Source organism: Solea solea, chromosome 8 (genome assembly GCF_958295425.1).
Source record: "Solea solea chromosome 8, fSolSol10.1, whole genome shotgun sequence".
Lineage (NCBI taxonomy): Eukaryota > Metazoa > Chordata > Actinopteri > Pleuronectiformes > Soleidae > Solea > Solea solea.
The window spans coordinates 22326816-22348223 of NC_081141.1; the positions used below are offsets into that span (position 1 = coordinate 22326816).

The 21408-nt window shown below is 40.0% G+C and overlaps 1 protein-coding gene across 2 annotated transcripts; it reads left to right on the top strand.

Annotated features, from left to right (window-relative positions):
- Positions 1-10238: 10238 nt before the first annotated feature.
- cdk7 (cyclin-dependent kinase 7) lies at positions 10239-19536 on the top strand. 2 transcript variants are annotated; one of them, XM_058637187.1, is made up of 13 exons: positions 10239-10347; positions 11554-11738; positions 11959-12018; positions 12101-12134; positions 12442-12509; positions 12752-12820; positions 14296-14406; positions 15177-15295; positions 15554-15653; positions 15751-15837; positions 15932-16081; positions 16855-16993; positions 18808-19536. In XM_058637187.1, the coding sequence occupies exons 2-13, from the start codon at positions 11673-11675 to the stop codon at positions 18834-18836; spliced, it is 1032 nt and encodes a 343-aa protein (XP_058493170.1). In that variant the 5' UTR covers positions 10239-10347; positions 11554-11672; the 3' UTR covers positions 18837-19536. The 2 variants fall into 2 exon arrangements, with proteins under 2 accessions (XP_058493170.1, XP_058493169.1); XM_058637186.1 differs by lacking the exon at positions 10239-10347 and having other exon boundaries at positions 10380-11738.
- The last annotated feature ends 1872 nt before the right edge of the window (positions 19537-21408 follow it).

The following is a 21408-nucleotide window of genomic DNA, read 5'->3' on the forward strand; positions in this document are numbered from 1 at the left end:
TTTACTTGTAAAACTTAAGTAAAACTTAGTTTTGAGTCATTTTCTGGTAACATACTTGTACTTTTACTCAAGTATCCCTTTAAGGTATTTATACAAGACTCTGGTACTCTGTGAGACCCAAATGTGTTCACAGTGATGGTGAGTGGCGGGGAAACACTCTCAGGAGGAAAAACATCACTCTACTTTCTCACTTTGATTTTGGTATTTCGGGACACACGGGGGTCCACGCGGTTGGTGTAGGGGTTAGCACTCTTGACACGGGTCCGTGACCTGGTTGCAACAAGGGCCTTACTGCATGGAGTTTGCATGTTCTCCCCGTGTGTGTGTGTGGGTTTTCTGGTTTCCTCCCGCAGTCCAAAAACATGCAGATTTGGGGATCAGGTTGTTTGTCTCTATGTGTCCCTGTGATGGACTGGCGACCTGTCCAGGGTGTACCCTGCCTTTCGCCCTATCTCAGCTGGGATTGGCACCAGCGACCCTCATGTGGAGGATGAAGTGGCAGAAGATGAGTGAGTGAGTGACACACTCATGGCTGAAATGAAGCACTTCTGTTATGAATGGATACAAGATTACACAGCAAGTTAAGGGTTTCTGAGAAATTAAATGTCATTTTTAAGACCTTACAAATGTAGAAGTACAAGCGTGTGTGTGTGTGTGTGTGTTCACACATTATTGATTTGGAATGTGTGCAAAAATACAAAGAGACCCCTGAGAGTGAAGGGTCAACAGCTGCTCCCCAACAACCAATCAATTGCAGTGTATTAGTAAACATAACACACACACACACACGCACGGAGAGAGAGCGGAAGAGCGAGACAGACACGTACAGAAGGCACTCTGTTCACTCTCTTGAATCTGTTGCTATGGATACCAGATACAGGCAGCCAAGAGGGAGCAGTTTTCCAGCTTAAACTGTAAATATTGAATTATGATGGGGAGGAAAGAGACAGCAGTGCAGGGCAGCGTTCTTGTCTGAATGATCTAAATATCTACATAATCCTTTCATCTCTATTCACTGCTACAGAAGAAAAAAAAGAGACGAAAACTGGAGCATCGTTCATGTTCATCAAGTACAACATAAAAAGATCAATCTGTCATCCTGATCCAGCCATTTATCTAACTCTGACTGAGAGGCTTCTTCCATTCCTTCATCTCCTTCTGCCTTTTTTGTCTGGGAGATCTTCGTTCCCTCGAGTGGCGGAAAAGTTAATAAAGCTTTATTAAAGGGGATTTTATTCACGCCACTTTAGCAGACACCGGAGGCTTCGCGTGGCAACGGCACATCTGTGGTTTCATCAGTGGTGAGAGAGAAGATTGGCCGCGTGAACTGGGAGCAAAGAGACAACGATTCGTTCAAAACATACACAGACATTTAAAGATATGGAATACAGACTGTATACAGTAGAACACCAAGAGGGACAATACCACGAAATATGTAGTGTGTTTTTGTGTTTAAATATGCAATCAATGCAATCTGAGACCGAAGTCTCAAACTTGCAGCTTGTGGGCCTAATTGATTTTGTTGTTGTTGTCGCAGACTGGACTTTGACAATTCTACAGCCATAAAATCAAAAATAAATCCAGGCGGCCAAAATATCATGATGGTCATAAGAGGGTTAACATCACATCTTCATGGGTGATAGAACATAAACAGCTTATAATACTTAACACGTTTGTGAGCAATGTTTGATCATTTTATATACATGCAGTTATATTCGTCACATTATTCAATGTAATACATTTATTACTAAATTATATATAGAAGTGTGTTTAGTGTTTGCGTTTGGACACATTATATATCATGTGCGTCATATATAAGTGTTTTTATTTCAAAGGTTTTGGGAAATATTGTCATAATAGTTTTAGTTTCATCGCAATGTCATGATGGGATATCACATTATAATTTTAAGGTCATGTTGTCTCCCCCCCCCCCCCCCCCCCCCGCTGAACTGTTTCTGTAGACTGGCCCCCTCTTGACCAGACTAGATGATCACTCGCCCTCAGGCCCTTTGAGTTTGACACCCCTGATCTAAGAGGAACATTTCAATAATCAAAGACACGGACAAAAATCACTGTGATACATGTATATATATATATATATATATATATATATATATATATATATGTATATATATACATATACATATACATATACATATACATATATACATATATGTGTGTAAATCAATTGAAATAAATAAGTAACCATGCAGTAGAGTGACTATATGAGAGAAGACGCACAGATGTCAGTAGTGTCAGGGGTTTGTCATCTTTATGAATAATATAAGCAGTGGTGGAGACAGCAGAGCTAAAATAACAATAACAACACTGCTGCTCATACGCCACTAGCCTCTGTGTGTGTGTGTGTGTGTGGGGGGGGGGAGTGAAAAGATAGTCAGTGTCCTAACCTTGAGCTGACATTGTGAGCATGAGAGCCTCACATTCAATCAATGAAGGGCTTTTCTCAGGGAGTCCACTAATCTCACAGGAGCAGCAGAGGGTTCATCAGAGCTGAGAGACCCCAGGGACTGACGGAGGTAATGGTGTTAGCTCAGTGTGTGTGTGTGTGTGTGTGTGTGCTTATATTTGTTATCTCTTGTTACCTCAGTACCCCTAATGGAGATCAAAAACCTTGTCCTAATGAGGCAGAACCTCGTTTCTGAGTATAGGGCTAAGATTTGAATTGTGGTTAGACATTAAGTAGTTATGGTTATGGTTAAGGTTAGCAATCATGCTTTATTTAGACTAGGGGTTTCCAAACTCTTTTTAACGAGGGCCAGATTTGATAATGTGAAGATTCTAATGCTCCCTTCAGACCTTATTTTAACAGTAAAATTGTATTTACATTGTTACAATTATTGTTTTGTTTTTTTTTAAATGGCAATATAAGTAAATCTAAGCCAAGCAGGAGTGAACAAATGAAAGAAATTCCCGCTAACTAATGGTGATGACATGTGACCAACGCCCATTTTCTGTTTGACTCTGTTTGACAATTCTTACAATATAACAAAATTTGACTGAGGACCGTGATTGGCCCACGGGCCAGACTTTGGTCATGCCTGATGTAGACTGTTCAAATGAATACATACAATTGTAACCCTAAAAAAGTCTTAACCCTTTAAAAAAATCACATTTAAAATCCGAGGAACAGCCATAATGACCTCAGAAGGTCAAAAGGTCCTCACAAATCAACCTACATTTGTAAACACACTCACGTTATGGGGACCTCTCTTCCTTATGGGGACAAAAAGCCCCAAAAGACATGTTGTCTGTTAGGTTAAGGTTAGGGTTAGTCCAGTATTAGTAGTAGCCTCCAGGAAATGAATGTAAGTCAATGTAATGTTCTCTGAAGTCATGGAAACCAGATTGTGTGTGTGTGAAGACATGACAGTATATTGACATTATACATGGAGCTATGGATGGATACTGTGTGCTGCCGATATGTGTCAGCGAGGAAAAATGTGTGTGCGTGCATATGCGTACGCGTGTGTGCGTGTGCGTCAGGAGGAGCGAGAGAGTGAGAAGTTAATGGGACGTGTGACAAGGTTGATTACTGAGGCCTCAGTGATCTGGCTGGGTTAATGAAGTAAATGACTCCTTGGAAAACACACCACTGGGTTTATCTTCAGCTCCTGATACCCTCAGATAAAACACAACGGCCTCCTCTTCTCCCTCATTACCTTTAAGAGACAATTGGCTCGGACACCCTGCTGCCTCAGTCGCACAGGGCACAGTGTGCAAACTCAGGGCAAATTTGGCATCGGGGTTTCCTTCTCATACGGTCAGTGCTTGTGACCTGTTTTATTTTCTGTATTGCATAGGCCACATAGAGTGCACACACTAGTGGTGCAAAGAGTACTGACATATTCTACTCAAAAGTACCACTATTGTACTCTAAAAGTGTACTCAAGTTAAAGTAGCAATGTTGGGGTTCTTTCTTGTGTCGTGCAACAAGGACACACATCTCACATGAATTGTCTTTAATTAAAGGCAAACCTTTACAAATTAAAGTGCTGACAAAGTAAAATATGTAAACACATAATGTATCAGTCAAAATGGGTCAAGGTCACAAATGCTTTAACTTTCTCACTCACTCAGGGACCTTAATTAGCACCAATTCACCTGTCCTCATCATTCACTGCCAAAGTTTCTGGTGCGTGAACATTTTTTTTAACTCAGTAACAGATGTGATTTAAAACGTAGTGAAGCACAGTACTTAAAAAAAAAAACCTATACTTACTAACGAAAAGTAAAATTACAAATTTACACACAAAAAGTACTCATTTACAGTAATGCGAGTAAACATACTTTCCACCTCTGACATACACATACAGCAGGGGTGTGTGTAAAAAGTATTTAAATATTGTACTTCAGTAAAACTACTATTGTTCATTTCATAAAATATTAGTAAAAACTCTAAAAATCTACTCAAGAAAAGGTCAACAGTTACTAATTTATGATTTACCCAGAGTAAATGTTATACTTTTTCAACAATGGAGGGGCAAAATCTTTCCTAGTGTTCTCATTCATAACTAAATCAACCCATCACTTCACATTGGAAATACTACTAATAATTTACTGCGCATTGTTTTTTTTAAACTTGCATTATTTAAATAGTTTAACTGGAAGCATGTTGTGTGTGTGTGTGTGTGTGTGCGCACTATTCTCATATTTTAAGCCGATGTAAGATGTTGCACAGTTACAGAAAATCGCTCGGGAAAATCGTTAACGATAGGAAAAAAATAACAGTCACATGTTCAAAAAAACATTTCAAACGTGAGAATAATTTGCACGAAAGAAAAAAAACGCGTCCGGTTCGCAGAGGCCTTTGGGATTGTGACCAATTTCATTGTACAATGTGAGTGTGCACTGACAATGAAGGCTTTCATTGTGTTCCATTCTATTCTAAAACATGTCAACACATGACATTTCAACATGAAGGGCAGTATAATGTGTCATTTTGGTGCAGACCATCCTATCGCAGTTTTTAACAATGAAGCCATTCAAGGTGGCATAAATTAGATTTTGGACCTTCTTTTCTCCTTCTTTTCACCAACAAACACCAACAACAATCAAGTGGGCACTTTTCCCTGCATTTCATTCTGTATGTATTTGTTATTGTATAAATCAGTGCATTTGTTTATTTATTTGTTTGTCAGGGACAACAAAATAAACACGATAACATAGCAGAGAGGTATGAAACAGATGTAGTCCCTGTAGGATTTCTAGCCAAGGCTAATTTGCAATCCTTGTCCTTGGTTAATGTGATATAAAGGTCCAGTGTGTGTAAGACTTTGGCCCCTTTACACCTGGAGTTAAATTGCGTTTTATGTGATTGGCTTTCAATCGGACAGCACCTGACCACTTGTAACTCGCACAGGTGTAAAAAAAACACCTGAGGCACATTGAGGACATGTTGTTATCTGATCTGCCAAACCACTGTGGGAGGTGGTCTCTGACACATTGTGACCACATGCGACATGGGTCTCCAATGCGTCTCTGCTCCGTCCGCAACAACAAAGTGACCAGAAATATGTAAAGCAGCAACAGAAGTGTCCAGTCTCCTCTGCTTCCATTTGGTTTTCTTCTTCCCCTGCTTTGAAATACAAGTGTGACTCCACGTGCGGCTAACGTTGTTGTTGTTGTTGTTGATGTGGCGGCACACAGGGTGTGACGCTGTAGTCTGGGAGGTGGGTGACCCCGTAATCAGATAGTGGATCTTGATGTGATGCACGTTAATACCAGGTGTAAACGCATGTGATGAAGATCACAGAAAAACACGTTCTTATACCAGGTCTTTAGTGATGTTTAAGGTGAGACTGCAGACTGTAGCAAACAGAGGACTCCTCCACTCGTCCTTGTCCTCCATCCTCAGGGCGCCCTTTGCGAAACTAGAAAGGATGTCATTCCTCTTCAGGAGTGGAAATGTGCAGGAGATGTGAACGGTGTGGAGGTGCGAGGTCGCGCGTGTGGCTTTGAAGGTGAGGAGCGGTATTTTGTAACTGATGCTGGAGGACGGGTGTGATGTGATGTGATGGAGGGGGTTTGTGAGATGATACAAGCTGCTGAGTTCTGAACCCCAGTTTATTTAGGGTTTTTTTGAGGGAGACAAGTGTCAAGAAAGGCAACAAATATAATGTATTATTATTTATTATTATTTGCATAGTACGCTTCCGTGTCAAAATACAGTAGAAACAAAACAAGGCCCTGACCAAATGTGCATATGAAAGTCTTATTCTAAGGCATTGGGGGAAAAAAATAGTATTTTAAAGCAAATTTATACTCATACAAACATACTTAAGAGTAGTATTTTCAATATCCACCAAGAAACCAAACTAATACGCTACTTTAGGAAAAAGATGACGTCATATTCCCAGCTCTCTCTTCATTCGCTGTCATTCATTGACAGTGTTTCCAACTACTGTCAATGAAATGTAACTTAAGTGAACCTGAAAAGACACTAAATATCACTAGGACACGTCCTATCTTTAAAGATTTCACACACGGGGGAGAAAAAGGTGTTTCTTTCCTCTGACTTTCTTCATTCTGTCTCTGTTTCTGTTATAATATGTTCTGTTTTTGGTCCTACAGTCATATGTGCTACAGCACTTTGAGTTCCGTGTGGACGGAGATATTTCCTGAAACGACGCCGTCTTCGTGTCTTTTCGCGGCAAAGACACATACAACTTTCGCTTCATGCTGTTTCCGTGTGGACGTGGCCTAAGTGTAAAATTCCAGGTTTTAAAAAAGCAAAAACTACTCAATCTTGGAAACACACCCATTAATGTGATTTCTTACTTTGTCAAAGACACATTTCCACACACACACACACACAAACAAAGAAAAAGAGAGACTTTTTTCTTTTTTTTTAGCAATACTTTGTTCTCCATTTGGGACTGAGATAGAATTTCTCCCTAATGAGAGCAATAATGATGATGTCGGAGAGGAAATGCAGAGCGGAACAAAACCACAACAACAAAGACTAACCTTAATGCATTTGACAAGCGGACTCCCCGCTGCTTCCGTCTATGTGAGGAGATGACACCGTGCCCATCCCCCCCCCCGCTGCTACTTATAGAGACATTATCATAATGTTGTCTCAGTGTGAGCTCAGCTATCAAACACGCTCATCTTGAAGTCCTTCCACAAGGCCCGGTGTCTGCTGGCACCTCACGTGCTGAAGAAAGGAGAGCGAGTGGTAAACAACAAATAAATAAGAATTCTCTGGCCCCTGCATTTATTCAAACTGACAGCTCTGGTATCTAACGATGCAGCAACAGGACTGACAGTGCCGATCCGACGAATCTCCGCCGTCGCTTGTAGACAAACGGCGGCAAGAAAGATAATGGCAGTCCTTCTGTTTGTCCTTCTGCTTATGCACCGCCTTGTCACCGCAGACATCTGTGAAAAATAAACACGGAGTGGGCAAATGAATCATGTTGTGGACTGCTGTCGGGTTTCTTTTCGGGCAGGCGACGTAAGAAATCAGAATCCTGGATCCATCAAGTGAGAGGCAGAAATACAAGCCACGCCGTATTAGATTATTAACATTTTTTTCCCAGAAGCAGATATTGTTTGTCACGACTTGTGTGAACCTTCGCACCTCAAACATCCACCCTTACGACATCCTGTTGTGTTACAGGCCTGGTGTGTGCATGTGGTCAGATACAGCTGCACACACACACACACATGTGCCTGTGTGAGTGTGTGTGACAGAACATCGCCACTTCCCTTTAGACTCTGAGTAAAATGAAGACAAAGGCACAGCCGCAGGTGTGTGTGTGAGTGTGTGAGTGTGAGATACAGCTCTGACTGAGAAAATGCTGAATCATTCACTCACTCACTCACTTACTTGCATCAAAAGTTCCTTTGGTAAAACCTTATCCTTTTAATGTGATGCCTAATGGTGGTGGGGACATGAAAGACTGTCTCCGTCTCACTAAAGCAGGAACAGATGTGTATTTTGTGATGTGTACAGTCGCAGCTGTGGGAAACACCTTTACTGCACTCATTAACACGCATGAAGCGAAAGTGCTTGTCAGAGCGGTGGCTTCATGTCTGAGGCCGTGACGACTGTTGTTTTGTGTATCACAGCGAGTGTTGGTGCAAATATTCAACAAGTGAAATAAGTTTAGTCGTGTCGGTTCAGTGCTCGGGAGATTTGTCTTTCAACTGGATGGTTGTGGGTTCAATTCCTGATGCGATTCTAGTCTATATGTGTCCTTGAGCAAAACACTTAACCCTATGTTGAAGTGTGTGAATGGCAGAACTGTAGTGTAAAGCAGCCACAGACCATAATGCCAACTCTGCTTCTTCTGATTGTATTTGGTAGTAACGAGTAACAAAGATAGTTGGAGGAAATGTGGTGGAGTAAAAGTTAAAAGTAGCTAGAAATATAAATAACAAGGTGTGAATTTTGTACTGAAGTACAGTAACTAAGTATTTGTATTTTGTTATATTACAATGCTAAAGAGAACTTGGCTTATGACTGAAGAGGTTGTCAGTTAGAGACCCCGCCAGGTCAAGGGCTGGGGGTCCCCCTGAGCAAGGAACAGGGAGGGCCACATCCACTGTGGTCCTTGTGGTCATTTGTCTGGTTTCTTTGCTTCATTTGACAAAGAAATCGTTCTAACTCTATCTAATCTATCTATCTATCTATCTATCTATCTATCTATCTATCTATCCATCCACACAAGGTGTAAACTCATTATGCATATCATTATTATTGTTGTTGTTATATTATGCATAATACCCTAAGATAAAGATGATTTAGTGAGGGTGAGTGGTTGTGGGTAACACAGCCCAGACCACAACACTAAACCAAAAGATAAACAGAGTTTTATGGCCCTCAAATTCAAATTGTGAATATAACACCATTGTTATCAAAACATCTTTCCTAAATCTCTGATGACATGTGTCAACACACTTCTTACATAAAAACTGTCCGGATTATCAAAGGTGTACAATCAGTGTATAGTGTCTAAAGGGAAGAACAAAGTGGCCACAAACGCACCACATTTCAGACGCGCATGTCACATGCGCACACACACACGAACACAGAAAATGAAAAGACACCTGGCCTGCATTTGTTGTTTACAGTATATCAAGTAAAACGCCGGGCCCAACTTCAGCTTCTCTCCCAGCAGCAGGATGTGGTGATGCGACATGTCCTCGCTCAACAACACCCAAACACCCACTTCCTATGAGCTTGATAAGCAGCTCTGTGGTTTCAATCACCTCCTGCCTGACACACACACACACACACACACACAGACTGCCAGCAGCTCAACAGCATCACCATCTGCTAATTTGACATTCAACCTAAAGTGACTTATTGTGCGTTATGTTCGCAGAGCTGCTGTGAGAGTTACAGAAGCAAAACAACAGAGTCGCTTATATTTCAGTGGCAGCTTCACATCAGACGAGGACATAAATATGTCACATTCGCTTTTTGAGAGCTTGTGATGTAAGTTATGTCCATCTGTGCACCCAGGGCCGGCCCAAGGCATAAGTGACCACCCGTGACCACCAGGGGGCCCCCTAGAGCATTTCATTATCGAGTTATTTTTATTTTATTGTTTGTGCGTCTTTTGCCCATTTTACATCATTTTTCTTAACTGATTTTGTTCTTAAACCATTTTATTATCTTTTTACACTTCTGTTTTTTTTGTTAAAAATACTTGTCGTGTTGCTTTAATATTCAATGATAATATAATATAATTATATATTATAGCTTATTTTTTGTTGTGGTTACAATAAATGCATTGTGTTTTGTTTGGTTTTTTTTTGGGGGGGGGGGGCTGACACCATATTCACCTCGTAGTATTGTGCCACTTTGAAAACCATTCTCCTTTCTTTATTATTATTGTTTTGTTACCATTTTAGATTAAAGCCAATAAAGGTAAGAATGTGCCAGGCACAAAAAAGGACCCCAAAATCTAATTCTGCTTAGGGCCCCATGAAGGCTAGGGCCGGCCCTGTGTGTACCAAAAGGTTGATCATACAAAACTAGTACACTTTTCTTTCCTTTTCTTTCCTTTTCTTTTCTTTTCTTTTCTCTCCACTGCATGCTTGCATGGGCACATACGATCCTGTCAGTCACATCTGTGAGCTGTCAAGATATGAATGTGCATGTGTCGGAGAGAAGAAGAGGCTGTATTAGGCCTGCTGATCCTTCACACTTCTCTTGTCAAACTTAACATGAAAACGAAACTCTGTCTCTGTGTGTGTGTGTGTGAGTGTCTGTGTGTGTGGGTGTGAGAGAGAGAGGGAGAGAGAGGGAGAGAGGGAGGCAGGAAGGAGACAGGGAGGGTCAAAGGAGAGGAGCCATGCCTAATCCTGTGGGATGTGAGTGTATCTACTGTGTATGGAGATGGGATGTAGAGATGTGTTCAGTGGTGCATGGATCACAAAACCTTCCTAACTGACAGAAGAGACTCTCGGGGGACCAATGTCAGACTGGTAACTGCAAAAATACAAAAAGAAATACAAAAAATATAAGAGGCAAACTGTGGGCCTGAACAGTATAGTTTCATCATTAACATATTTTTATTTTACATAATTGTTTTTATTTAGTATTGTTTATAAAGAATGACGTCATATGGCGTTTGAAAATGATAGCTATATTATACTGAATTATTGTTATTTTGTAGTGATTCTAATTCTAATATATATTATATCATTTTACTGTATATGTTTTAAAGTTCCTGCACTATGCTAAATATGTATTTAAGTGCTTTATGAGAGGGAAAACAGACAAAAATATACAGTCTAACACCTGTGTAACGCAGGTAATAGAATAAAATAGAATACAATAGAACCGAAAATTGATGAATGAACGAGAAGTATCGCATTGTTGTAAAGCAGCACATTAACTATTCAATTAAGGATTTTTTCATTATGATTTATGTATCATTAATTATATATTATTTAATTTTTTTTAGTGACATGCATAGACTGACTTTTGAGAGACTTTGTGGAATAGCATGCCTTGACACGAAAACATCCGCCTGGTAATTTAAGTTGTTAATTATATGTTTTTTTTTATGATGTCTTTGTTCTGTTACAATATTTCAATTTTTATTACAATGTGAAGCTTTGAAAACTGCTTGATCTCTGTTGTGTGCCTGTGACAGTAAGTTAAATCAAAAAAAGTACTTTTTGGTCAGTTGTGTTTGTATAGTTGGTCAAAATGAAAAAAAATTTGTTTTTTTCATCAGATTGCCTAGGTTGTGCTGATTAAAGGGATATAAGATACTCTATATTGCACATTATTCTTATAGTTTTAGTATAGTATTGGGGAAAAAACCTCTGTGTTCTAAGGGTTAATGTACACTACACTTTGATGTATCGTGTAATGGATGCTCAGGAATATTTTTATTTCACTATTGTCTTTGAGGTGAAAGAGTTACGGATAAAACTGCTTTCATAGATTTGTAAATACAGTTTGAAGCGTTTGTGTTAACAGTGACAGACAATGGTGGACAGTTTCCAGAACTGTGTCTGTAAACTGTACTACTCCACTGCTGCTGCTATTATGACATCTACCGGCAGGTGGCGGTGTTAGTCTGAAGAAAAACTCCTTTGACCCGGAAAAAGTCGCCGCGGACCTTTAACTGGGCAGGAAGTGTGTGTTTGTGTGTTTTAATGAAGTGACAGTTGCTGCTGCTACCATGGCGCTCGATGTGAAGTCCAGAGCCAAACGATATGAGAAACTGGATTTCCTCGGAGAGGGTCAGGTAGGCAGAGAAACGAGTCCGTGGTTTGTGTCATTATTTTGTCGGTCACTCCGCAGCAGGTTGTTGTGGACACCATGATGCTAAGCTAACAGTTGTTAGCAGGCTGTCAGTGTGTCAACAAAGCCCGGCAGGTCCACGCTGTGTGTCCACAGCAGCAGTGTCTTCTGTGCTGTGTTTTTAGTCTCACTGTTTTTTCTCTCTGTGTGTTTCTCTTCTCCAGTTTGCCACAGTCTATAAAGCCAGGGACAAGACGAACGACACTATAGTCGCTATTAAAAAGGTACAAGGACGTCAACTTCAGGCTGAACGTCTTGTTAGCTTTTGTTAGCTGTGTTCATGTTTAATCTGTGCTTTTCTTGCAGATTAAAGTTGGCCACAGAACTGAGGCTAAAGATGGTGAGTGCTACACTTATTTAATGTTTTTTTTATACATATTGTGATGGTCAGAGGAAGCTTCTTGAAACTTTCCAGCCTAACGGTTCATAAAAAGGTTCTCGAGGCTTCATGTGCTCACAAACCCCCCTGCTGGTCAAACACTGCTTCACAGCCAGATGTACAGTATTATGGTTAAATTGATCAAATTAACCACACATCACAATCATCGCTACTCCTGAGCTCAATATTTTCTCAGGTGGTACTTGGTATAAAACGTGTGAGAACTACTGCATTGTGTTAAGGTACATATATATATATTGGTTCACAGGTATAAATAGGACAGCTCTGAGAGAGATCAAGCTGCTGCAGGAGCTTCATCATTCAAATATCATTGGGGTAAGTAAACAGCATTTGTTTTAACCTTTTATAGGCATATGCAGTTTATCAGTTGTGAGGTTATGATGAATGGACAGATAGGATGCACCAATGCCACTTTTTTCTCACAGTGTTAATGAGTATCAATATGAGCATTAAATAAGTGGTGAGGGTGAAACTATTATATTGCTCTCTTGGATGTTTTTTTAACTGACTTTATTGATTGAATTGAGGTAAAGTGTGTTTGTGTGTTTGTGTGTTAGCTCCTGGACGCCTTTGGACACAAATCTAACATCAGTCTCGTGTTTGACTTCATGGAAACAGACCTAGAGGTGAGACGGTTCAGTTTCTCTGTGTCTATTTTTATGTTTTTGTTTTTATATTTTGAAAACACTGATTAACATGTTATGGACCAAACAGCCATGTAATTAATTGAGGAAAATAATTGACTAGTCATTATATTCAATAACAATAATAATTCAATAATTAAAATCCCTGATAATTAGGCTTCAGGAGTTCCATTCTGCATCGTCTGTTTCAGGGTACATGTGGAACTGAACAGAGCCATTGTTGACGTTGTCAGCAACATCTGCTTTGCTGCTGAAACATTTAATGATTCAGAGATTAGAGTTCAGAGTTATGTTTATTATCCCTGAGGAGCAGTTTGCTGTTATGTGGACACCCATTGAATAATTATAATGCTGTTTCATGTATCAGCCCACTAATGATCATGGGTTTTCTCTCAGAATAATTAATATGTTGTTTCCTGGGACTTTAAATAGCCTGAACAACTAACACTAATTGTGTTTTCTAATTAACAGGCCTGATTAAGTAAATTGTAAACATACTGAGAAATAACCTGATTTTCCTTTAATTCTATTCAACAGAATCATATTCTAAAATTATACTATAATTCCTTTCAGTATAGACAAGAATCAGTCATTGGAGCTTTATAGATTGGCGAATCATAAGCTGTTGAATCATGCTTTGCAGATGTTTGTGTGTCTGGTATATGACTGTGACTCTGTATGAAGATTTACTCATTCATTCATGGTAATGAATGAAGTAAATTAAGTTGCATTTCACTGCTGGGCCATTACATCTAGAGCTCAGAGGCAGATCGTTTTAGATTTAATCAAACAGATCTGCACCTTAAAAGTATGTGGCATCTATAATTTTAATACTGTCAGTGATAATTATCTGGTGAGTGAATACGAGCACTTTAAATACAAGGAGGAAGGTGACGGTGCAGTGTGATTGTTTCCATTGGACCAGTAAGTGGTTCACCAAGGTCACTAAGGCTTTTATGATTTATTCCACCACCTCCTCTGGATTGTTTTAGCATACAAGGCTCCAGATGGGCGCCCGCCACTGAAATGCAGAAAACAAAAGATAACCTTGCTTTGAAAATAATCAATATCACTCTGCGCTTGACTCTCACGTTGAATTGATGCCATTAGCCTCTCACGGGCAGCAGATAGGAGGTGAAATATGATGCTCATCTTAGTAGTGGTGCTGAAAGCCTACAGTATTTAAGGCCACATGTTTGGATATGGACGCATTAATTGTCACTAATGTGTAGAGGGATACTGAGAGAGCTGGTGGAAAAAAATTGAGGTTTTTAGTCTGAGCTGTGCTGTTGTGTCCACTTCTACACCAAGATTTATCCCAGTCTTCTTAAATCCTCTCATTTTTAATTTCATTTTGAATGTGTGGTTAAGAGCCTTGTAAAAATGTGAAGCTATGGGCAGAGATTATTAGTTATCAGATGTCTGGTTTTACTTAAGCCTCTGTTTTGTTTTCTAAGGTAATCATCAAAGACACCAGCCTGGTTCTCACTCCAGCCAACATCAAGGCCTACATCCTCATGACTTTACAGGGATTAGAGTATATGCACCTGCACTGGGTCCTTCACAGGGTAAGGGAGCTCTTAAACTTGGTTTATACGTCAGTGTGTTGGGTGTAAGGGCTTCAAAAGTTGTTGTGGCGCTATGTTGCATACCTCTGAATTTTCATACATATATAGTGTGTGTATATATAAGACCAGAGAGACAATTACTGTACATGCAGGGTTCACATGGGTCCTTGATATCTTTGAAAGTTTGTAAATTGCCCTAAATAGACATGGGTTATTGAAAATGGTTGAATTTCGTGCACGAAGGAAGTTAAGTTCACATTTAGGTAAAGGTCTCACTTGTTTGTTTAAGCTGTGTCCACACATTCGGTCCTTGAATTTGAGGGAATTGGTCCTAGAAAGTCCTTGAACTTGAAATCAACCAAGGTGTGGGAACCCTGTACGTGGGTCTGGATTCTTGAAGAGGAGTTTTTAATCGTGTAATTAACTTAGTAACAAAGAAGTTGCATAAAAGCTTTATTAAACTCTGTTTGAAACACAGAAGCTTTCCACGTCTATCAGACTTCTTTTTTACTACTCTAATGCAGCATAGATAAACAAGGTGTGAAAACAGAACTTAAGTGTCTAAATAAAAGAATTATGCAATGTCTGAAAAACTCCTGTTTATCTACTATTACAGTTCAGAGCATTTTGACACATTGTGTACAGGCTATCTCTCTGGCTGCTCGTGTCAGAGAGCACCTCAGTGCCTTGTGCGAGTACAAAGAAGGCTCCAGACTTCATGCACACACGCTCATGTCATTAAAGTATGTTTTTGCTTCTTTTTATATCAGGATCTGAAGCCCAATAATCTGCTGTTGGATGGCAATGGGGTGTTGAAGTTGGCTGATTTTGGTTTAGCCAAATCCTTTGGCAGCCCCAACAGAGTCTACACCCACCAAGTCGTTACCAGGTCTGTGATGTCACAAAGAATTACACTCCTCCTGTTCTGCACTCGCTAGAATTCTTGAAGAGCAGCTCAGCTGAATCACATACTTCAGGAGGAGAGTGGGGAGATTGTTTAGTGAGGACATGTGACAGTTTGCATTCTACAAAGGAGACCACTGAGTAACAGTGGCGTTTATAAGTGTTTTACCCTTTTAATTGAGCCGAGCATCTTGCTCTATTACGGTTTAATTGGCTGACAGCTGTTATACTCTCTGTCTTGTAGGTGGTACCGCTCTCCTGAGCTCCTGTTTGGTGCGAGGATGTACGGAGTGGGAGTCGACATGTGGGCAGTGGGATGCATCCTGGCTGAGTTACTCCTTCGGGTACACAAACCTCACTTCAAAGAGCTATTCATCCAGTAACAATGGAAAGAGTTTTTTTATGTCAATGCTAATGTGTGTATGTTTCCCTATGCTGTAGATACCATTCCTTGCTGGAGACTCAGATCTTGACCAACTGACTAAGATCTTTGAGGCCCTTGGGACGGCAACAGAAGAGACTTGGCCTGTTGGTTTCTGTTTTTAATGTCTTAATTGTATTTGCTTTAGTCAAATGGTTGAAATTCTTTTTTATGCACTTGTTTTGTTAAATGTCTCCACAGGGAATGAATAGTCTGCCAGATTATGTGTCTTTCAAAATCTTTCCCGGCACACCTTTGGAACATATATTCAGTGCAGCGGGGGACGACTTACTAGAGCTCCTACAGGGCCTCTTCACCTTTAACCCGTCAACGAGAACTACAGCTACACAGGTGATGAGCACGCTAAAGAGCCGTTCACATGCTGTGTGAACAATAGGTTGTTTTGACACAAAGCAAAAGCACTTTTAACAGCTCTTTTGATACTTGGGCCAACTAAGTAGGTCAAACCGGTCTTTGTCCAGTCTGAAATGAGCGTTGAACTTCCATCATCCAGACAAAGCACTTGATGATGGCGTGGTTGCTCCAGATTTGGCAGGTTTTTCTTTTCTTTTTTCCCCCCCTAACACATTGAAGAGCAAATCTGGGATGAGGGAAAATCAGTGCTGGTAATCTAATGTTTATTTTTAAAAACATTTCTGGAGCTGCAGCGCCTTCAGTCATCTCAGCAACTCCCAGCTTATTTTCTCGATTGAGAGTAAATTTCAGAAAATGTGGAAAAAATGTTCAGTCATCAGTCTTTCCCAAGCCTGGAAATAATGATGTTCTCAAATGTCTTGTTTTGTCCATATGTGTTATTTATTTGTTAAATAGCTCAAAGAAACCAGAAAATATTCAAACCGATAATGAAAATAGTCATTTAGTAATTGATTAGTAATCAAAGCCAAGACCAGTGTCTTGGCTCCTTCATGCTTTTAAAGTGTTAATCGATGCTGGATGTGAACGACCCCTAAAGCAAGATAAGACATAACATGGACTATGTGAATTATTTATATTGTTGTTTCCTATAGCTCTTTGTATCTTTGAATCAAGTTGTTGACATTGCTAAGATACAATAGCATATCTGCAGTAATGACACACTTAAACCTACATCTGTTCCTCTGCAGGCTCTGAAAATGACGTACTTCAGTAATCGGCCTGGTCCCACTCCTGGGCCTCTGCTCCCTCGACCCAACTGCTCAGCTGAGGCTCTGAGGGAGAAGGAAACTATTGGGCTTAAGAGGAAAATAGAAGGACTGGAGACAAGTAAGGAACACACACACAATCCAAGCTCGTATTTCAATTTGATTTGATTTACTTGACGTAATAAAAAGTATATAAACACAGTATAGCACTGTGTCACTAATATTTTAAGATGTTGAGGATAAACACACAGCAGTTCCAGCTTTTCTCTTGAAGAAGACAAGATAGCGACACACGATACAGAAGAAAAAACTAGCACAATGTACATCATCATACATAATTCACTTCCAAAAAAGACACATACTGTAATATTTAGTGCCTACCATACACGCCTGTGGAGACAGTGTTATGATCTGGAGTTGCATCAGTCAGTTATGTTACATGCTCAAAAATGAGGTCAGCTCATGATATAAATATAATGAAAGACCAGCATTTTCTGGCCACCACAGAATCCACTGAGAATCTTTGGGATGTGCTGTTGAAGAATGCACAAAAACACTGCTTCTACAAGTTAAATTGCCAAGTATTTAGTGTGACCCACCGTTCACAACCCTGGCTCTCATAAACCTGGAGTGGAACCCTAATTAATGTTTCTGGTAAAACCTGTGTATTTCATGTCGACAAATAAAACTCACTGACAGTTTGCTAGTATACAGTGTTGTAATGTAACAAAGTACTTTTGTTACTGTACTTAAGCACAACATTCACATAATGTATACTTTAATTTTATTCCACTACATTTCCCTTAACTATCTTAATGACTTGCTTTAGCTGCTTTACGCGACTGTTTTGCCATTCACAACCATTCACATTCACTTCGCACAGCCATCAGGAGCAAAGTGGGGTTAAGTGTCTTGCCCAAGAGCACATAGAATATATAGACCAGTGGAGCTGGGAATCAAACCCACAACCTTCCAGTTGAAAGACAACATGCTCTACCACTGAGCTACAGTCACTCAATTTTAATGCCTCACTCCTACTTTTAGTTTAAGTTTAGTAAATGTCATATACTTCTAAGACTTTTACTCAAGTTATATCATAAAAGGTGTCATTTAACTTCTACCAAAGCCATTTTCTGGTTAGATACTCGTGCTTTTACTCAAGCATCCCTTTTAGGTACTTTATACAAGACTGCTAATATACAAGCTTTCAGTCACATCATTCGTTCATTCTCAGAGTGTATTTGCTATTTATAAAATCTCTATTCTACCTCTCTGACATTGGTTTGCCCAAAGTTAAATAAAGCTGGGAGTGAGTATTATAGTATAAAGGTTAAATTGTGGTTTGAACACAGAGAGAGAAAGTGTCTGAACAAATGTTTGAGACCAGTTTTAAAAGGACTAGACATTTCAGAAGGTCTTGGTCAGGCCAAAGTCATGTGTTGACTGTTTGTGGATTTCGGTAGTCAGTAAAGTGTTCATGTGTCGGCAGCCGAGCTCCATAAATCTGGAACACCACTGCACTGAAACTACCAATTCAGAGGGTGTTGGCTGCACATTTAACTGCAGTGAAATCCTCCGAACACACGTGTTGAGCGCGGTGGATTGTGGGAGGGCATGTCTTTTTAATGGGAGGACTTTTCTGTTAAAACAGAGGTTCAAAGCTTTTCCCCGACTAATCGTATGGTTTGTGAAATAACTTGGCCGACTCTACGCTCCGTGCTGCAGAATATTACAGGGTGAATTTCCAAACACTTGCAGTGGATGGAAACTTTAGTGGTTCGCAGACCGTTCATTATAGGCTTGTTTTACTTGCATATGTCGTGTAGATGCAGTATCTGGCTCTATTGTCCTAAACATAGACTAAGTATAAAGTGAATGTTGCCATTTTTAGTCTCCTCCTTCTGTTTCTGACGACGGTGTTTGTTTTATTTTCAGCCGTGATGAAGAAGAAGCTCATTTTCTGACCAGGGTGGTGTCTGATAAATCTTCCACACAATCTGTGGCTCCTCTCGCCACACCACTCAGGATTGTCCACTGGAAAAGAAATGTCCAAAACCGGCACAAGGAAAGAAAGACAAAAAAAACGGCACAGATGTGGTGGACTTCAGGACATTTTAAAGGTTACTACAGCTGTTATGTGAGTGGGATACAGCGCTCTAAGTTTAGCTCCACTTATCCGAGGTGCTGCTGTGTGCAGCAGTACAACAGAGACTGTGACTGGTTCAGGTCGTTCTTCGCTGATGCCCAAACTGTGGGAACCTCCATGTCTTATTTATGTGACTGAGAACAACCAAACTAGCGTTACTTAATAGAGTTATTTCATGTAGATGTATTTTTATTTTTTTGTACGCAAGGCCAATAAATTGTGCATAAGCATATTTGTTTATTACTTTTGTTTTGCCATAATTATGTTAAATAGAAAATGTGACTTTATGTTAATGAATTTGTTAGAAGTATGTACAATATAGTTAAGATTATGATTTAATGAAGAGGTGTGTGTGTGTGTGGACAGAAATATACTCTTGGTTTATTTACTCAGCGTGGGAGTGAGAGTCGATGAGTCTTCTGTCTGTCTGATGAGACATAACTCTGCCTCCAGGGAGATTCCGAGCCTGACATTAAGTCACGCAACAGTGTGCCATTAAACATCTTCCCTCCCTTGTCCTTTCTCTTCAGTTTTACTGTGATCTAATGCAGTCTGACACGACTGAGGCCTCATGGACCAGTAGACCGTCTGTTGCCCTTTTGCTTTTCTGCTGTCAGACCGGAGCATATCACTGGTGGGAAAGTCAGCCCTCATATTAACTTGAATTGATTTCTTATTCTGCAGCAACAGCCACAGGGACGTTTGCATTATTTTAAGTGCCTCCTACTATAACTAATTTTATAATCAATTTGCATGTTTTTTTACAGAGTAAATTAAGAAAAACGTTGAGATGTTAAGACGTTAGATTACCAGAACCGATTTCCCCTCAGCCCACTTTTGCTGATCAACATTATCTGACGATTAACCGAGAAAATAATCGTAAGTTTCAACCCTAATTGAGACTGCTTAAATTTCTCATGGGCTCTATTAGAAGAATTTTACAAAGTGGAACTATGCATCTTGTCATAGAAAATAACACTTGTTTCAGCATACACACTTGTGTAGCTGCGTTACATCACTAAGGGCCCAAGACAAGACACTGCTTGTAGAAGCACATCTAAGGCATTCCCCTTTGACCTAAATGCTATTAGCTTTTCTCACCTCTAACCCCGCCATACTGCCCATCTTATTTCAAACACTCTTAGTCTAAACACTTGGAGCAAACTGAGTAATGCCCGCATGAAACTGATTCACGAAACAGCTGCCTGCTCCTGGGACCCAAGGCCATATTTCCCTGCTACACAGATAAGCTTAGGGTGCGAACACCAACTATAAAGCTATGGGATTTTTCTCTGTGCCTCAGAGCAACTTCATTTCTTCATCGGACACCTTTACGACAATTTTTGCCAGAACAACTTGGTGTCAGAAGTGGGATCCCTCGAGTGATCGCCATGAATTTGAAGTTGTGTCCTGTTTTGTTCAAACAGAGGCCACACTATTTATAAATGACCACAGTACAACACTGAGCGGCGACACAATGGTGGTGGTGGGTGACGGAGTCATGTGACATGTTTCGTTCATAGCAGTACAGTCAGAGAGAGTTACAGTGGCAGCCCTATCAGCTCGAGGTCACATGAACACTACTTCACTGGCCAGTAAAGCCACACAACATGAGCAAATTGACACTTACTCGTATTGTGCGTCATATTTGGGAAGATTTGGCTGCGTGAGCAACTGCAGTGGGACAAAGATTCATGTTTTACTGCTTTTCAAATGATGGGGATTTAAAGGTTACATTTATGAGTAAAGTGACCTTGAATTACGTCTGGGTGATTGATAATAAAGAGCTCATAGTGTTTCATCGACATTCTTCTTCGTCTCTCAGGGTTCTCTTTTACTGATGGGATTCTGGAAAAGCACAACTCAGGCTTGTCTACTTAGTGTAACTAATGGAGCAGCAATTGTCTGGTATTTTGATTAAAAAAAAAAAACCTCAGGAGAAACTAATTGTTGAAGCGTTTGCCTCTCTAATTGCCCGCAGATGTCTCCTCCTACATTGGACGTCACCCAAACCCCCAGCAGTTCACTCTTGGCAGACTGATGTGATGTCATTCCTCATGCTAGAAAAATTCTTACTAAAAGGGTTGATTTTTTTTCTCACTCAAGGACTACCTACAAGATTAAAAAAAAAAAAAAAAACATTCTGAGAACCTTTTTTCATTTATTATCCACCACTTATCTTATTTGACGTTGGTGGGGAGCTGGAGCCAACGTACCCTGCAGTAAATTCTCATTTCCTAGTTTAATTCAAGTTCATTATCACCACACTTGGTGCTTCACATTGAATAAAAAAGTGCAAATTAACACTTGAGACACTTTTACTGTGATTTTATTGCCCTCTAAGGTAAAAAAAAAAAAAAAAAAAACAAGAGTGGTGTTATGGAGATAAC

Bases quoted from the DNA above. Each gene is read 5' to 3' on its own strand.
- cdk7 (XM_058637187.1), top strand. From the start codon at position 11,673: ATGGCGCTCGATGTGAAGTCCAGAGCCAAACGATATGAGAAACTGGAT. The intron at 15,654-15,750 runs GTACACAAACCT...CCTATGCTGTAG, and splicing joins TGGCTGAGTTACTCCTTCGG to ATACCATTCCTTGCTGGAGA. The intron at 16,082-16,854 runs GTGATGAGCACG...GTTCCTCTGCAG, and splicing joins CGAGAACTACAGCTACACAG to GCTCTGAAAATGACGTACTT.